Source organism: Arvicola amphibius, chromosome 4, assembly GCF_903992535.2.
Source record: "Arvicola amphibius chromosome 4, mArvAmp1.2, whole genome shotgun sequence".
Taxonomy (NCBI): Eukaryota; Metazoa; Chordata; class Mammalia; order Rodentia; family Cricetidae; genus Arvicola; species Arvicola amphibius.
In genome coordinates this window covers 78,330,656-78,347,797 of record NC_052050.1, presented here as the reverse complement: position 1 = coordinate 78,347,797, position 17,142 = coordinate 78,330,656, and the positions used below count along the sequence as shown (strand labels likewise).

The 17,142-nt window shown below is 36.7% G+C and overlaps 1 protein-coding gene across 1 annotated transcript in view; it reads right to left on the bottom strand.

Moving 5' to 3' along the window:
* Positions 1 to 1,642: 1,642 nt before the first annotated feature.
* Gabrg2 (gamma-aminobutyric acid type A receptor subunit gamma2) overlaps positions 1,643 to 17,142 on the bottom strand; it is an 81,405-nt gene continuing 65,905 nt past the window's right edge. The window contains 4 exon segments of the mRNA XM_038326974.1: positions 1,643 to 1,918; positions 3,424 to 3,447; positions 5,597 to 5,802; positions 10,888 to 11,040. Of these exon segments, the coding sequence (XP_038182902.1) occupies positions 1,643 to 1,918; positions 3,424 to 3,447; positions 5,597 to 5,802; positions 10,888 to 11,040 (659 nt within the window).

Sequence of the window (17,142 nt, the reverse complement as noted above, 5' to 3'; positions counted from 1 at the left end):
GTTATACTAACTATGATTTAACTTTGATTTAAATTAGTGCTTTCCTTGAAGAAGAACTGACCATATGGTACTATTTAAAAAAAATAAAAATTCAGAATGATGACATTAAAGTCTAACTCATGTCTGAAGTCAGGCAATCACTTAATTGTTATGGAGCAAAATGAGCCTATAGTCAGAGGCTCAATGTTTTCCATGTAAGTCACTAAGTGTTGTTTCAGTTTTTAATTTAACCTTCAGTACATTTTTTCTCAAGCACAGAACACTACATACTGTATACCAATCAGGTATGAATTTTGTTCATACTTTCATAGGTTCACAAGCAGAATTTTTTAACAGATTAAATTGATTCTTTAAAACAAACTAGATAAATAATGAAGAAACTCTATGCTCAACTAATCAATTGCATACATAACTGTAAAAGCAGATATTATTTTAAAACGAACACAGACTTTGCTTAAAACAAATTTTTGAAGATGAATATATGAGCTGCAGTTCTTTAGATTCTCTGGTAACTTCTATAGATAACGTGTCACTGGCCAAAAGCAATGTGAAAAGATGAATCATTTGTTCTGAGTCAGAAAAATATATTCACCAGACTATAAGAGGATGTGTTGTTTTCAACCATGTTTAATGAGCACTGACTATGGGCCAGGCACAATGTAAGATGTTGAGAACCCAAAGAAAAAATGACAGGTACTCTGCCCACAAGGCATTAGCCATCACTAGAAGCAGATATTGGGATGGAGAGAGGTCTGTTAAGAACTCACATCCTCAAAAAAAGGTAAAACAGTAGCAAGCACATACATTGATTTTATAGGCTAGTGATGAAGTTGGGCATATTTAGAGCTGTCAAATGTCAATCAACCTAAATTTATTCAAATTTTTAATGTCATACAAGACTAACATAATTTTAAAACCTGAATTTTCATGCATGAGGGAGAAGAGAGTGAATCCCCTCTGATTTCAAGCCTAAATCCCTGTAATTATGTTAATATATTCTCTTATAGCCCAAAGACACAAAACAAAAGACAATACTATATGATGATCATTTAGGTCATTTATTTTGGCTCTAAAGAGGTGCATGCATTAAACTCGAAGCACTCTATATTACTGAAATATTTACATCACTGTACATACGATATGCAGGAAATTTTCTTCTTACCTTGAAATAAAGGTTTAATAGAATTCTAATCTAGACTTTTCTATTGTGATTCTTCACCAATGAGGGAGGTATTCTAATTTGCTCAAATTTACCACAACTTGACCCCAAGTGAACACAGCATGTAGCTTTGCCCCTTTTGTACTACACCATGGGGGAATCAAAGACTGAAGCCACCACTTTAAACACTCAAGGCTTTCATTGTTCCTATTGCTGTTGCTCAAAGATAGCATGCTCGGTGTAACAGTCCTTGTTCTACCCTTACTTTGCCTTGCAGGTTTGAAAGACAGTGCACACCGAAGTTCAAATTACAATAACCAAAGGAGAGTTGGCACAGATAGTACGACAGTATACGTATTACTAGGTTGAGACAGAAAAACAAATTCAATGACCACATAAGGGATTATTTCTGGATTTAGAAAGGACATTTTCTTTCCATGAGATTCAGTGAATAAGACCCCTATTCATTAAACCCATACCTTCTCACAGATAAAGATAAGAGACCCAGTAAACCAGATTGAACAAACAGAAGGCAGTGGGAAAGAAGATCCGAGCATAGGAGTCCATTTTGGCAATGCGAATATGTATCCTCCCATGTCTCCAGGCTCCTGTTCGGCAGTCTTCAAAACAGCAGAAGAAACTGGCACAGTCCTTGCCATCCAGACACTCATAGCCATATTCTTCGTCCCTCTCTTGAAGATGTGTGGCATTGTTCATTTGGATGGTTGCTGATCTGGGACGGATATCAATGGTAGGGGCCTGAGACAAGGTAGGTAAAGGAGAGAGACCCAAGTCAGAAACACTGAATGTAGGCTACACAGTTCCTCCACCATGTCACCAATGAGATGATGAATCTGAAAATGAGTACTCAAGGAATTGCTTATGGCATCGTGAAGTACGATGGCAAAATAGAACTTAGAAAGAAAGCACGGTTGCAGGTTTCAGACTTTGAGCTTAAGCGGTGCAGCTGGAAATAATACCACCAAGCTAATAGCTACAGCAAGAATATTGAACACCATAAGAACTCAAAGTATAAATATTTAAATCAAACTACATGGAAAATCATTCCACTAATTATTAGACGTGAAGCTGGTTACATGAAGCTGGTTAATGGTACTGCAAGTGAGTAAAATAGAGAAATAAAAATGCATTGGTTTTTCAAATCAAATTGCACATCATGCTAACTTATAAGCAAGTAGGAACCCATCATACTACTACTAATAATCCTAATATGCATGGAAAAAATAAAGAATATCATTGACTTGATACCACAAAGATTTAATTTATATATTAAGATAATGCAGTTTGTCTAACACTCACCATCTTCAAGTGTAAAACTGTTATCGTTGTTTACATACATCGAATGAGATTGAGAATTCAAAAAGAATGTCATTACTTGTCAAGTATTTCTTACCAAGATGGACTGCAGTTATTGACTTTAATCTAATACTCAATGTTTGACCAATAATAAAATTAAACCAAGACTTGAGGCTTACTTTTAGAGTGTACAAATATAAACCACAGTTTCTAAATTAGTTATTAGAGAGATTAAAAATCTCATTTCAATATTTCGCAGAGCCAATAGACCTGTTGATCACACTGGCAGAAAAGGAAGAAGATTTTCATTTAAAGTCTTGTAAACACAGTATTATTAATATAAAATTCTCAAGTAGATAGAGATAAAACATGGTTTGGTTTTTCTTTGTTTGTTTGCCTTTTTTGGTTTTTGAAACAGGGTTTCTTTGTGTAACAGTCCTAGCTGTCTTGAAACTAGCTCTTGTAGACCAAGCTGGCCTCCAACTCACAAAGATCTGCCTGTATCTGCCTCCCAAGTGCTAAGAGTAAAGGCATGTGCCATCACTGCCCAGCATAAAATGTGTTTTAAAACATCATTTTAATTAGTGTTTACAGAGTCAAATTTTAGCTTTAAAAGTATATATACTTCATATATATTTAAATTATAGACAGTGAAATGTATTTACTTTGCACAGTCCATTTGGGCTTTGGGATTATTGAAGAAGCCCTGTTACCTGTGATTACTACTGGCCTTGTAGTTTTGAACTGAGTGTAGAATCAAAACCTACACAAATAGTGTCTAGTCGCTGAATCAATTCAAGAGAGCTATAGAATGTTCTCCACCTGAGTGTGTCATCATCTAGTAGACTACTTAAATGTTTACTCATAAAAAATAAAGCACCATGTAAAGCATTAATAGTTAATTTAGCAGTGGCATGCAGTGAAAATTCCATTCCAAAACATTATACCTTGAAGGAAAACATCCGAAGAAGCTTTGGATTTGTAGACAGAAAAGAGAATGCATTTTTTTAATAGGAAGAAGGAAAAGGAATAAAAAGAGAAAGAGAAACAAAATAAGACAAATTAAAAATACATTTTGAAAACGCAGTAAGTAAAATGAACTGAAAGCCTAAACACAGAAGGTGGGCTCTGAGGTTGGTACAATTAGCATGTCTAAAGTTAGAAAATGACATTTTGTGATTGGTGATCAAATCTTTAGCAAATTAACCCACAAGTACATGACTGTGAAGGTCAATGTTGTTAAGGATATATCCTAATGAAAACTTTGCCTGTAGAAAAATAGTATGAATTGTGTGATTGCCATTAAAGAGGACCTCATGTGTGAGTCCTGACAAGGAGAGAAGGGCACAATAAACAAGGAAATACATTTTCAGCTTCTTAGACCTTCACCACCTAGACAACTACCTAGTTTTGATAAGTAAACAAATTGGCTTAAAAGGAAAAAGTGCATAAGACTCTCAAGGAATTACATTTACTTGTATGTTCTGGTCTCTCTTCTTGTCTGTCTGAAATTTTTCTTCTTCTATTGCCATGGACCTGAGTTAAGGAATCCAACAATTTCTGTCTCTGTATCAATTTCTACACTGAAGTGATAAGGAAAGCCAGAGGAGCTTTGTAAAGGATGTCAGGCTTCTCCTAAAAGCCTGCCTCCCATCTTCAACATAGATGAGTATCAGTACAGCCATCTTATCTGAGGGAGAATGAATTAGGAAATGAAGGAGATGGATTAAGTAGAAAAACAAAATTTAGAGCAAGAAAATTCAAACAAGAATAGGAAAAATGGAAAGGTAGAGACGTAAGAACAGACAGGGAAAAGGAGGACCACACACAGTACAATAAATATTTGGGACATTGAAAAAAGGCAAATTTCCTATATTCCTTAACCAGTAAGAATGGTGATGCTATGTTATTTACCTTCCATGAAGTCTTACTTTTAAACAAACATGTGTCACTTGTAAAATGTCTTCGGTATTTCTGGAGGTATATCAGGGGTATGAGTCAGATCCAGCTAGAGTTCTCTAGTCATCTCACAGTTCAGTCACATCAAGATTGGTAGCCACTGTGATGCTGCTCTTGCCTCTCAGAGCAGAAAACCAGGGCAGGGTGTCAGTCCAGGAGGATAGTGTCATTACTTTTGCCATCCTCTCAAAAGGAAATATATTTTCACTTTCCAGGGGGCTTCTTTAACCCAGACACCAGACCCAAGTGGGTAAATGGTATCTATATGCTGTCCTCAACATTCACCATAAAAGATAAGAGCTTTGCTTATTCATATGTATACCCCATTCTCTTCTTTTATGGTTTAGTACAAGTATATATGATCTTACCTGTTTCCAAATCAAGCAGTCACCAAAAATAAAAAGTCAGGTTGTCAAGTGTACAATCAGTATCAACTTCTATCCTATCCACCAAGATAAAGAACCCTTATTTTATATTTTTTATAATTTTTAAAATATTTTCTTGATTTGTTGCTCTTCATAATAATATTTATCTTTTGTATCAGTCTTATTTGACCTTGGTTTTGATATAACCATATTATTTGATATGAAAAAGCAAAGGAAGGAAGGCTAATTAACTTGCTCACAAAATATTAAACCATTTTTTAAAAAGATACAGCTAAGTATGCAATGAGAAGAGACCTTCTAGTAGAAAAATGCTTGTATGCATATAAACACACGCACACACCTACACATGTGCATACATACACATACACACACACACAGTAAGTTATTTACAAATTAGTATGACTGGTAAACTAGTAGAAGAAACTGATGTTTACAATCACTTTGGTGTGTCTTTTAACTAAAAAGGTAGTAAGATGAAAGTCAATGACCCGTAGAATAATAACTCACACATGAATGTATTCCTAGACATTGCTTTAATCCCCCATATGGAAGAAAATGGACAATTATATTTGCATAAAGTGTGTGCCTTAGAGTATCTTGTAACTCTGACCTAACTAATAACCATAAATAAGTCTTTATATTATGGTCAAAACCTCACTTATTCTCTCTTGTTTCGAAGTGCTGAGCATGCAAGTAAGCTCACCAGTCCAAACCCAAACCAAACCCGATGACCTTTTCTAAGAGTTCAGTTGTTCTGATGGGAAATAATACATACAGGGTTTTTCTTCTTTTTGTCTTTGTCCTTGCTTGGTTTCCGATTGCTGACAAAATAATGCAGGGTGCCATATTCCACCAGAGCAGAAAACACAAAGATGAAGCAAACAGATACAAAGAGATCCATTGCCGTGACATAGGAGACCTTAGGCAGAGATTTCCGGGCTATGGTGCTGAGAGTGGTCATGGTCAAGACAGTAGTGATACCTTTGGAGAAGCACAGGAAAGGAGATCACATGATGTCATCAGCAAGGTGACAATCTGGGACGCCATTCTGAAAATATCGCTTCTATTCAACAGTCCCAGGTAACTTCAAAACTAGAATTAATTCACTCTATCTAAAATACTGTCTATCTTTTAGGGATAAATTATCCTGGATAGCATCGAGTACATAATGAGAAATTTAATAGATAGGGTTCTTGGTGCTTTGTATTTTACTGAGAAGAAGCGGTATGAATGAAGTTAGGAAACAGCATCCTAATTTGAATTTCTGATAGATGCCATGGAAAAAGGCAGGGATGGAGAAAACCTCTTTAGATGGAGTTCACATAGGAGGACTTTATAGACAACCAAGCTGAAATTGAAGCTTCAAAGGTAAAGTGAAATCTGCTTTTTGGCTGTTAATAAAACGAGGGTAGACTCTGAGGAAAGCCAATGATGTCTATTTATGAAAATTTAGGATGCCGGCCATCTGCAGAGAAAGAAGGAGATCAAGGGCATGTTGGTGAAATAGAAGTTGTCTTAATCATGCATTATACATGTAGTATAGGGCATTGTTTTCTTCAATAGGGGGAAAACCATTAAAAATTACTCAATAGGAGAGAGGGGTTCATGTGTAAGTGACACTATCTAACTAAGATTTTCACAAAGAAAATAACTACCTCAAATATGTTATCCTACCACCCAGAGCACAAGAAGAATGATATTCTCTCCAGGCTAGTATGGATAGAGATGTAATAAAAATGTGTGCATCCTGACAACAACTGCTTTACACTGGATTACCTTTTTAATTTCCATATGTATTTGTAAATACAGGAAAATAGAATAAAACCCCAGGAAGCTAGTAAATTTTGAATCACCCTGAGTTAGGAAGTTATGCAGTTCTGGGAGCCTCCACAACCAGTTATTAGAGAGGAAATCAATCTTATTTGTTTAGATAGTGTTAGGCTTAAAGTTCAGCATGGAAAATAGTGGGACATGTTAGATATCTTTGTGAACATTAAATAATGTACTAATGAATGTAGAAGTTATTGCGTTGAAGATTTGGACTGTCATTCAAGGGTTCATGTGCCAACAGTCCTCAGCTTGACACTTGGGGACACGGTGCAACATTTAGTTACAGGAGTGGAAGTTAGGATATTTTAGGTGCACATATGAAGAGGTATTAAGATGCTGGTCCCACTCCCTCTCCCTAGCTCACATCTATGACATAAACAGAATCTTTCTTTATGAACTTCAACCATGATATCCCATAGTTCAGAATAGCAAGACCAAGTGACCATATCCCAAAACCTTTGAAACTTTGAACCAAAGTAAATCTGTCTTCCATTCACATTTATTTACTTTATATACTTGCTACACAGATGAAAAACTGACTAACATAGGGAACTGACACCAAACAAAGTGCCAAGTATGGCTAGATATTTGTGTTATTTTGGAGATGATCTACTTCCTAAGCTAAAAGAAACTAATTAGGTTGGGTACACATTAATTCAAATAGAACTTCTTGATTGTACCTAATTGCATCTTATATTTTTAGAGAGAATGTGAAACACTGGATTGGAAACCGGGCCTTCATTGTCACATTCAGGCCCGAAGCTACACTTGAACTTTGAAAATGTGAAAATGTAGCTATTTTTGGTAGAGACCACGAATGAGTTCATTTTAGAAGATCTGACATGTGACAATTAAATTAAAAAAAAAACAAATTTAGACACATTACTTAAATAGTGATCTCGCAAAAGTGAGACAATACTTAGGACACAAGAATGTTCATCACAGCTATGCAATGTATATCTTGAGGAACTGCTTCATCATATTTCCAGGGTGCTTCCAGGGGCCACAGAACAAAGAAAAACTATGACATTAGGAAGTAGGGAAGTTAGGGTTTTACGTGAATTACCAACATGATAACTTGATGTACTCTTGAATCCCAGTTTTACCTACTGAAGTTAAATATCTCTACCTTGGCAAGAGGAATGAGAAGCACAGCTTTACTGATTACTCCCATCCTGGCATGAAGTGAGGATCTTAGGGATGCTGTCTCACCTCAGAATATTGAGTGAAAAACACCAGCCTCTGCTTTCATCTTGCTGTGCACCCACTCTCACCAGAACACGATTAACTTTCACCCGTTACCAGCTGTGTACCAAACCACGTTCATGGGTTACAAGCTCCAGAAATATGTCCTCAGAAAGAAACCGATTTTTTTCTGAGTATTGTCAGTGGCTCTGCCATCTTACATGTCAGCTGAATCTGTTCTGTGACAAGAAGTGCAAAATCTGTAGGTGTTCAAGGTAGTCTCATTTAAATTTTGACTACAGATGCCTGAAAAGATCATGGAACTTCACAAATATACAGTAATGTTCTGAAAAGCGACTGGATACTTGACTCACTTGGGATTAAATAAAACAAGAGCCCAAATGTGGGATGGGAACAAGGTAAATGAAATAATCACCCCCATGAGGTGGTGTTGTGGGATATTCCTTTACACTGCGATTTAAGATGTGTTACTATGATTGGTTTAATAAAGAAGTTAAATGGTTACTAGCTAGGCAGCAGTTATAGCAGAGACTTCTGGACAGAAGAAAACCAGGTCACCAGCCAGACACACACACACACACACAGAGAGAGAGAGAGAGAGAAGAGAGAGAGAGAGAGAGAGAGAGAGAGAGAGAGAGAGAGAGAGAGAGAGAGAGAGAGAGAGAGAGAGAGACTTGCAGAACAGGTGAAAGCCACAAGTCATATGGCAACACATAGGTGAGTAAAAATGAGGAAAGGAGGAAGAGAGCATGAGGATAGTAGCTAGGTAAAATGAGAAAAGAGTATATTGAAAAATTCTTAATAAAATAAATAGAAAAGAAATTCTTTAATTTAACTTATGAGAGCTAGTGGGACAAGTCTAAGCTATAGACCAAGCATTCATAATGAATAATAAGTCTTCTTGTCATTTTGTTGTGAGCTGGCAGCCCAAAGAAAACTCTGTCTATGGGTGGGAATAAGTTTCCTGTGCTTCCCAAGTATTCTCAGTGATATTAATGTGTTGTTGTTTTAGAAGCACTGATCGAGAGCGCTGACAACAATGTTAAGATAGATGTATGCTCAGTTTGGCTTCTGTATTTTGATGATAACTAGAACTCAGCAAGTCCTCATACTATGTCTAATTTTCCAGGGTACATGTCTGTTGCCAATTGACTGTGTGACTTTGGGACTATTACTTAACTCTCAGGATATTTGCATGCTTAACTCAGCTCTGAAGTGTGATAATCATTGCAACTTTCTCCTGTGATAACTCTGTGATGGTTCTTTCTGTGAGAGTTGCGACATGCAATAACACACCAGGAACACTGAGCATCCCTGATTTATACATGATGAAAGCAGAACCTGTTTCCTGTCTTAGCAAGGGCCTTCTGTCAACCCACCTTCATCTCTTTCTTTTCAAATGGCTTCTTGTTAGAGAACACTTATCATTGAGTGGTTGCAATGAATCAGTCACGTGGTAATAGATGATATATTGGTAAAAGGAATCCAGCCTTCACAAGGAAAGACTAAAATGTTTTCCTTAAAATAACTTTGGGAAGATGGTACACTGGAATTTTTCAGAGCATTTTGTCATAAACATAGAAATTAACAGAATAGTTACTGATGCAGTAACATGTTGGAAGCTCTTTGCCAGAGATAAGCAACACATCCACAGTTTCCCCTGGGAGATGGTGACATGCTCACAGGGAACACTCTGCAGTGTTAGGCTTAACGTACTTGGAGTTTGTTTCAGTATGTGGCATTAGACAGGATATTTGAATTGTTGAATAGGATTTGTAACACAAAGTACTGCCTATATCAGAAAAATCAAAATAACTTCATTTTGAAACAGATGGGAACCTAAATTGGGTTTGGAAGAGGACAGATATGCAAATGTTCTCTTTCTCCCAGTCATCACGTCTGCCCTCAGTTTAATAACCTGGTACAGATCATTTTATCAGAAATGTTAAGAGTCTCTATCATTTTTGAGGCTTTCCTCTGCCTAATGTTCTTTGCATAGAATATGTTACTTTAGCCCAGCAAACTCTTCGAGTTAGGAAACAGGAATGGTACCTGTTTTGCACATGATGAAACTATGGGTTAGAGACACTGAGGTTTACTGCACATCTCTGTTGTATGTATGGCTGGAAATAGAGATCACTGAACTTCAACACCCGTGTTCTGATGTTGCTTTCCCCACCACGGGGTTAGCAAGACATGTAGTACCAGGTTGCACATAGCCAATGAATAAGTTTCACATAGAAAGATCATTCATTCTGTGGATGGAGACTGTAATGTTCTTGTGAGTCGGTAGCTTTGCTTTGGTTTGTGGAATTCTCCTTCCATATATACAAAACTATAAAAATCTAACAAGGTATCACCACATCTAAAATTTTGATTAAATTACAATTGATAATAAAACAATAGTGTTCCCTAGATTTGTCGATAAGTGTTTCCCACTTATTAATCATTTAGATGGCTCTTCTGGAGTCAATTTTGTTAAATATCATCACAGTAATGAATCGTGTGGCATTAGCCAGGAGTGGTGTGCTAGGAAAGGGATAACAGTTGATTCTAGAAAACAACAGTGCTTGATTTACTGTACTTCCGTTTCCCAAAATCTTAAATTTTTCACCTGGCAGATTTCAGACTCTTATATAACATCATAACATCACTGAGCAAATGACTGATAAAGGATAAATGCAGTCAGCACTCATGAATACGTGTGGAGATGACTAAAGAGCAGAGGGGGACACAAAATCAAAATTCTCTTGAAATTAAGTTTTTGTTTGAATTTTATATTTAGTTATATGTATTATTTAATTGTACTAAAGAAACACTGAGCCAATTAAAGAAAATAAAACTATAGAATTAGTAACCCTTAAATACAGTAAATAAAAATAATCATATTGACTTTCATTAAAATAATAAAAAAATGAATTTTCATTTAGCTTTTGAATTCTGAGTGAACCCACTTAAAAGGAGAAATAAGGAGTGATTTTTCTCAGGTACTTATCTTGATAGAACAGAGCACCTAGAAGTACGTCTCACCTAAAGATGTTCTGGCAGGAACAGCATCCTTATTGATCCAAAAGGACACCCAGGATAGAACCACAATGAGTGTGCAGGGGATGTAGGTCTGGATAGTAAAATACCCCATTCTTCTGCTCAGATCAAAGTACACAGACATGACCACATAGTCTCCTGGAAGAGAAAGATGGAGCTGTGGGAAATCTCATCAAACACCATGAAGTATGGGCAATATGCACACATTCAACTCTCTTGCACACACAATTTCAGAGTTGACTTGAGGGCTAAATTGAGAGCTCTTTTCTAACTACCTGGGAAAAACCCAAAAAACGAAATTGTAAAATACAACCCAGCCTGAACTGGAGCCTAAACCTTCTGGCGGAAATGATATTATCAGAGAGAAAGAACTAATTTTGAGTCTTAAAAGTATTTCATCTTTGAGATGACTCTGGTTCTTGCCTTCCATATGTAGCAACAATGTATAAGGTCTTCTTTGGTGCGAGTGGGGAAATATCCTTTATGTACAAAGCCTTGTTTGATTGCCTTGTATTGCACATTCTGTAACGATTGCCCCTTATTATTTCTATATATATACAAACCACTGGGAAATATCTAGGTGACTGACACTCATAAAGTTATATTGTGCTCAAAATTATAGTTCCTTTCCCTCAATGAGATATTGCCTCATGATTTCACTGAATCATACAGTCGTTTTTTAGCAGTTGCTTTCACTCATGATTGCGCTTTCATTTGGGTGCTGATGCTGTCAGTGCTGTCATTTGATTTTTTACCTGCGTGGATCCCTAAACTGTGCCTCTTCCCTCCACTCTCAGTCAGCCACTAGCACACCGCCTGAGTGCAAATGGGCTAACACTGGAGTCACTAACATTGGAGAGATACATTCATAAATGAACGCCAATACTTTAAAGTCCAAGAAGAATATTATGAAACAATTGAGTTTTAAAAACGAGTGTAGACATAATATGGCATTTAGTCTAAGAAGGAGTAATATTAAGAGAGGAAAAAGGATGGAATGTAGTCAAATGTCTCATAGACCATAGAGCACATACTGCTATTTTTTCCTGGTTTCTGCTTTTCTTGTACTTTTTTTTCCACTTTTGTGGTAAATAAGTGTACAAATATGTAATTAATAGTGATAATGCAAAACCTAAGGCAAAATACCCCACTGATTCTGAATAGCTACTCCAATGGAACAATTGTGGAGGCAAGTCTATGCAAGAGTGTGTTTGAGGGGTTGGCTACCTTCCCCTAGGTGTGTGATGTTGCGTTTGTGAGTTCTTTCCAATAAAGTCATTTTATATTTTTAAATGAATTTATTATTTTTTAATATATTATGGAACTTCTCTACAGGCCCAGAATGAGGAAGGACAATTGGCTATTTTAAAGCCTGCCTAACAGCCTAGGCTGCATAATGAGCTTTCAGCCAGCCTGAGTTATACAGTGATACTTTATCTCAAACAAAGAAGCAAACAAAACCAAAATCTTAAATAAAGCTGAAAAACAAACAATTAGAAACAAACCCTTTCCCAATAATTTGTCTAAAAAATGCAAGGAGTGTGCTAAAAGCCCCAAGGAATCAACAAACAGTCATATAGTTATTCATGTGAATATATATATATATATATATATATATATATGACCTAAAGTCATTAAATTTGAAACGTGATTATGTATAAATTGTTTGTAAAACCCCTTGGCACCAGCTTGCACCATGCCTATAAAACACATTTATGGGCCGGGCAGTGGTGGTGCACTCCTTTAATCCCAGCACTCGGGAGGCAGAGGCAGGTGGATCTCTGTGAGCTTGAGGCCAGCCTGGTCTACAAGAGCTAGTTCCAGGACAGGCACCAAAGGTACAGAGAAACCTTGTCTCGAAAAAAAAAGAAACACATTTATGCCTACTATCGGAGAGAATTTGAAACACTACATCTTTTGTTAAATGTGGGCTAAATACATGGGTCCTATTATCAAATATCTGCTTTCGCTTTACTATATAATGTTTTGTTCTAACATGTGTACACACACTGTAATGGTATGTGGCAGTCGGATAGTTTGACTTTGTGCCTGATTTCTTTACTCATGGCTTTCTCGATCTGATGTAAAAATAAGAAATGGATGTAGAGAGCTTTTTTGGCAGGGTGTTACAACTCAGTCTCTCCATCAGTCTCAAGCCTTACCTCACACTCTGACACACTGCTGGGATGCACACCCTTTCTTTGGTTGCTCTTTAAGAGACCGAAGACACACCCACCCCATCTTCTAGCAATTCCCATTATTAAAATTCTAGAAAACTCTCAGCACTGCATGTTGGTGCCTTCACAAACTCTCCCTGAAGAACAGCTTGCCTGGCTGAGAGTGGGAACCTTCACAGATAGCGGAGAGCAATAATCATTTATGAATTATGCAGGAATTTTCAAAGGTAGAAAGCTTTTCAATTCTGACAACTCACTTTTACATATTTCCTGATAGCATATTTCTCTGTACTGATTTATCTGAAAACAAAGCTATTTGAAATAATATTTCATAAATTAATTTGTCCTCAGATTTTGTACTGATTTTTAGTATAATAGGCACAGGTCATCTCTTTTCCTTTTGCATTTCTATGATCATAAAAATTATAAGCTCATTTATTTTACATGGAAAGCTGAAAGTAATAGGAATTTTCTTTATAAAATTTAAAATTTGAAGATACATTTTCTCCCATGAGTTTTCACTACATTAAAACAGATTTTAATTAAGGTGTAGAAATGGTAAGAGTGTAGATAAATCTGCATAAAACTTTAGTAGCTCTTTTTCATATTGTATAAGGTAAGGAGAGCCTATGCTTTTACATCAGTGGTCTAAGGTCTCAAAAGTGAACTTTAATTTTGTTCAGCATTAACAATATTGTTATCTTGAATTGATTCTCCATTCCCCTTGAGGTCTAACTTCTCATAGTCTGCTTATCTACCAGCTTCTACTATAAGGCGATGGCTTCTGAGCACCATCATTCCTTGCCTGCAAATCTTAAAGCTTTTCCACCAGTGGATTATGGATTCAAACTCCAGACCAAGCCATTTAAAAGCAAAGCAGGAGCATCACGCAGACAGCTTGCTGACTGTCTTATCACCAAGACCACATCGCTTTTTATATGCTTAAAAACTCTTATACTGAGAAGTCAGAAAAATCTAATCCTCTTAAAGTGCTGCATCAGTGATTCCCCAAGTCCCCAAATGCTACTCAAGTCAAAGAAGGGAACTGCAGATGCTTCAAATCAAACTAGCCCTTTGACAAGTCCCACACATGATACCCTAAGTCATAACATTTAGTAAATTAGTCCCAACACTGCTTAGCAGAGCATGAAAAGCCACAGACTATAATTAAAGGCATGAAAGATATCACTTAAGTTAATAAACACAAGTATTGTTCCTTTTTCTTATTTCTTAGGAAACTTCCTGTGACTCAATGTCAGAGAAATGAAGCTCTATTTACTGTTATCCTGTGGTAATTAAGAGTCAGATGAAAACATTAGAATGTTGTAGTTTGTAGATACATAGCCTGTTCTTTTATAGATGAAACTATAATACCTCTACTCTGAAAATCTTAATGATTTCTTGGAGAGAATTTGCCTTCCTAGAAGCTCTGAGATAGTAAGAGAAGTTACTTTCAAGTTGCTGGTAGTGAGGTTTTACTTTATGTAAGCACTGGGTTGAATGGTTTGCATGTGTTTAATGGAAGCATCCTAAACGCTTTTACTGATGATAAAAAAAAAGAAAAAGAACAAAACAAAGAGTTTCAAATATAGCTTTTCCTCATCCATTTCTCATGATTCTTAATACGTTTACATATAATGGAACCCGGCATATTCTACAGTACTGGCAAGTGGTATCTTACTCTCCTACCCTTCCCATGTGCCTTCCTTGCATGCAAACACTTCACTGTTCTACAAAGAACACTCAGTTGTACCGAAAATAAAGACTTGCATGATCTCACCACTGGTCCTGTGTTAAATGCTTTAGACTGAAAAAAAAAAAAGCCATCTTCTCTCTAAACTCAGAGAAAGAAGTGATGAAATGCGTTTGACCTGCCTTCATCACCTCATTCAACACCGAGACTCAAGGCATCACTCCATGGGAAGAGAGCTGACTAACATGCTTTAGATCAAATTGTTTTGGCAAACTGGCGACTACCCTAATTGTCACCATAGAACTTTCAGTCAATCACTGAAGCAGGTGCAAAGATCCACAGTCAAGAACTGGGGCAAGTCTGGGTCCAATTGAAGAGAGGGAGGAGGGATTATATGAGCCAGGGGCTCAAGATCATGAGGGAAAACCCACAGAGACAGCTCACTAGAGCTAATGGGAGCTCACGACCTAGACAACAGGCAGGGAGTCTGCATGGATTGATCTAGGTCCTCTGCATGTTGATGAAAGTTGTGTAGTTTAGTCTGTTTGTGGGGTCTCTAGCAGTGGGAATAAGACCTGTTCCTGGCATATGAGCTGGGGTATTTTTGTTGTTGTTTTTGTGGAATCTACTCCCTGTGGTGGGATTCCATGCTCAGCTTTGATGCAGGGCAAGGAGCTTGGTCCTGCCTCAGCTTGATATGTCATGCTTTGTTGACTCCCATGGGAGGCCTGTCTCTTTCTGAATGGAGACAGAGGAGGAGTGGATGGAGGGGCAGGGATAGAAGCTATGTGAGGGGACAGAACAGGAGGAGAGGAGGAGTGGAAAACTCTGGTTGGCATGTAAAATAAAAAAATAATAAAATATTGCTTTATGAAATTAAATCTGTCCTTGACCCTAACATACAAATTCCATACACATTACATATATAAGTTCATGAGTAAATAGACTACCTTAAAACACACAGAAAAATAAAGGACACCTTTGGGTTGTCAGAGGCTGCTCATTCATTCCTGGCCACCTAGACTTGAAATAACCACACAGAAACTGTAGTAATTAAATTAACACTTGGCCCATTAGCTCTAGCTTCTTATGGGCTAGACCTTACAACTTAAATGAACCAATTTCCATTATTTTATATTTTACCATGAGGATCGTGATTTACCCACAATACTCCAGCTCATCTGTCTCCTGAGACAGCTACATGGCGTCTCACTGACTCCTCCTTCTTTCTCCCAGCATTCAGTTTAGGTTTTCTGCCCAGGTCTACTCTGCCCTAGCACAGGCCAAAACAGCTTCTTTATTCATTAACCAATAACAGCAACACATATACAGAAGGACTTCCCACATTATTTTTGTAATCTCATGTGGAAAAGACTTAGGATGCATCATAAAATATAGAGGGTATAAGGAAATAGAAGCAAGTGTACTGTTTAAAACATAACTTCCAATTATAATAAATTCTATAATTTTTGTGAAATGCAAAATGCCACCTTTGAATAGATTATTTTCTATATAAATAAGTTATCAAAAGTAATATCTTTAATATATACAGAATCCTCAATAATCATTGAGAAAAAATCTTTCTTAGCTCTGTAATTTCTCAAATATATAATTTGATTTTAAGCTGTGTATTTATTTTTAACAATTCTTTTTATGTTCTCCAAACCCCAACAAAATAAAATTATTTTTTTATTTTATGCCTTTGTGATTTCTCTACCTTTTCATCATCTCCCTTCTAGATAACAAAAGAGTATCTTCTTACACTTTTACTTGTTTTGATCTCCTGATCATGTACAATCTCTGTCTCTGTCTCTGTCTCTCTCTCTTTCTCTCTCTCTCTCTCTCTCTCTCTCTCTCTCTCTCTCTCTCTCTCACACACACACACACACACACACACACACACACACACACACACATTCCATAGCAGTTCTAGATCTGTGCTCTCTAGAATGGTGGCCAAACTAACTATATAATAGTTAATTATATAACTATTAAGTAATTATATGTAAAAATTAATTATATAACAATTAAAATTGAGTTAAATGAAAAGAAATAGTGAGTCAATTATCTAAAGCACAGTTCTAAAGATCAGCCCTACAAATGGCTTGTACCTAGGGGATGTTTTTCATGGTGAAGATTATAGAAGTTTCTTAACTGTACCAATTTCTAGTCTATACTGATCCAGCACAGCCTAGCCTTACACCCTTTATACCCTCCCATTTTATGACCAGCTAGCTAAATGTACGCTATATTTTCCCAAAGGGATTCTTTTCTGCACATTGTTGCTGTCATATATTGTCAGATCACACTGAAAGTCTTTACTTTAGATTTTAAGTATGTTCTAATATCAGTGGGTAGTTATTGATCATG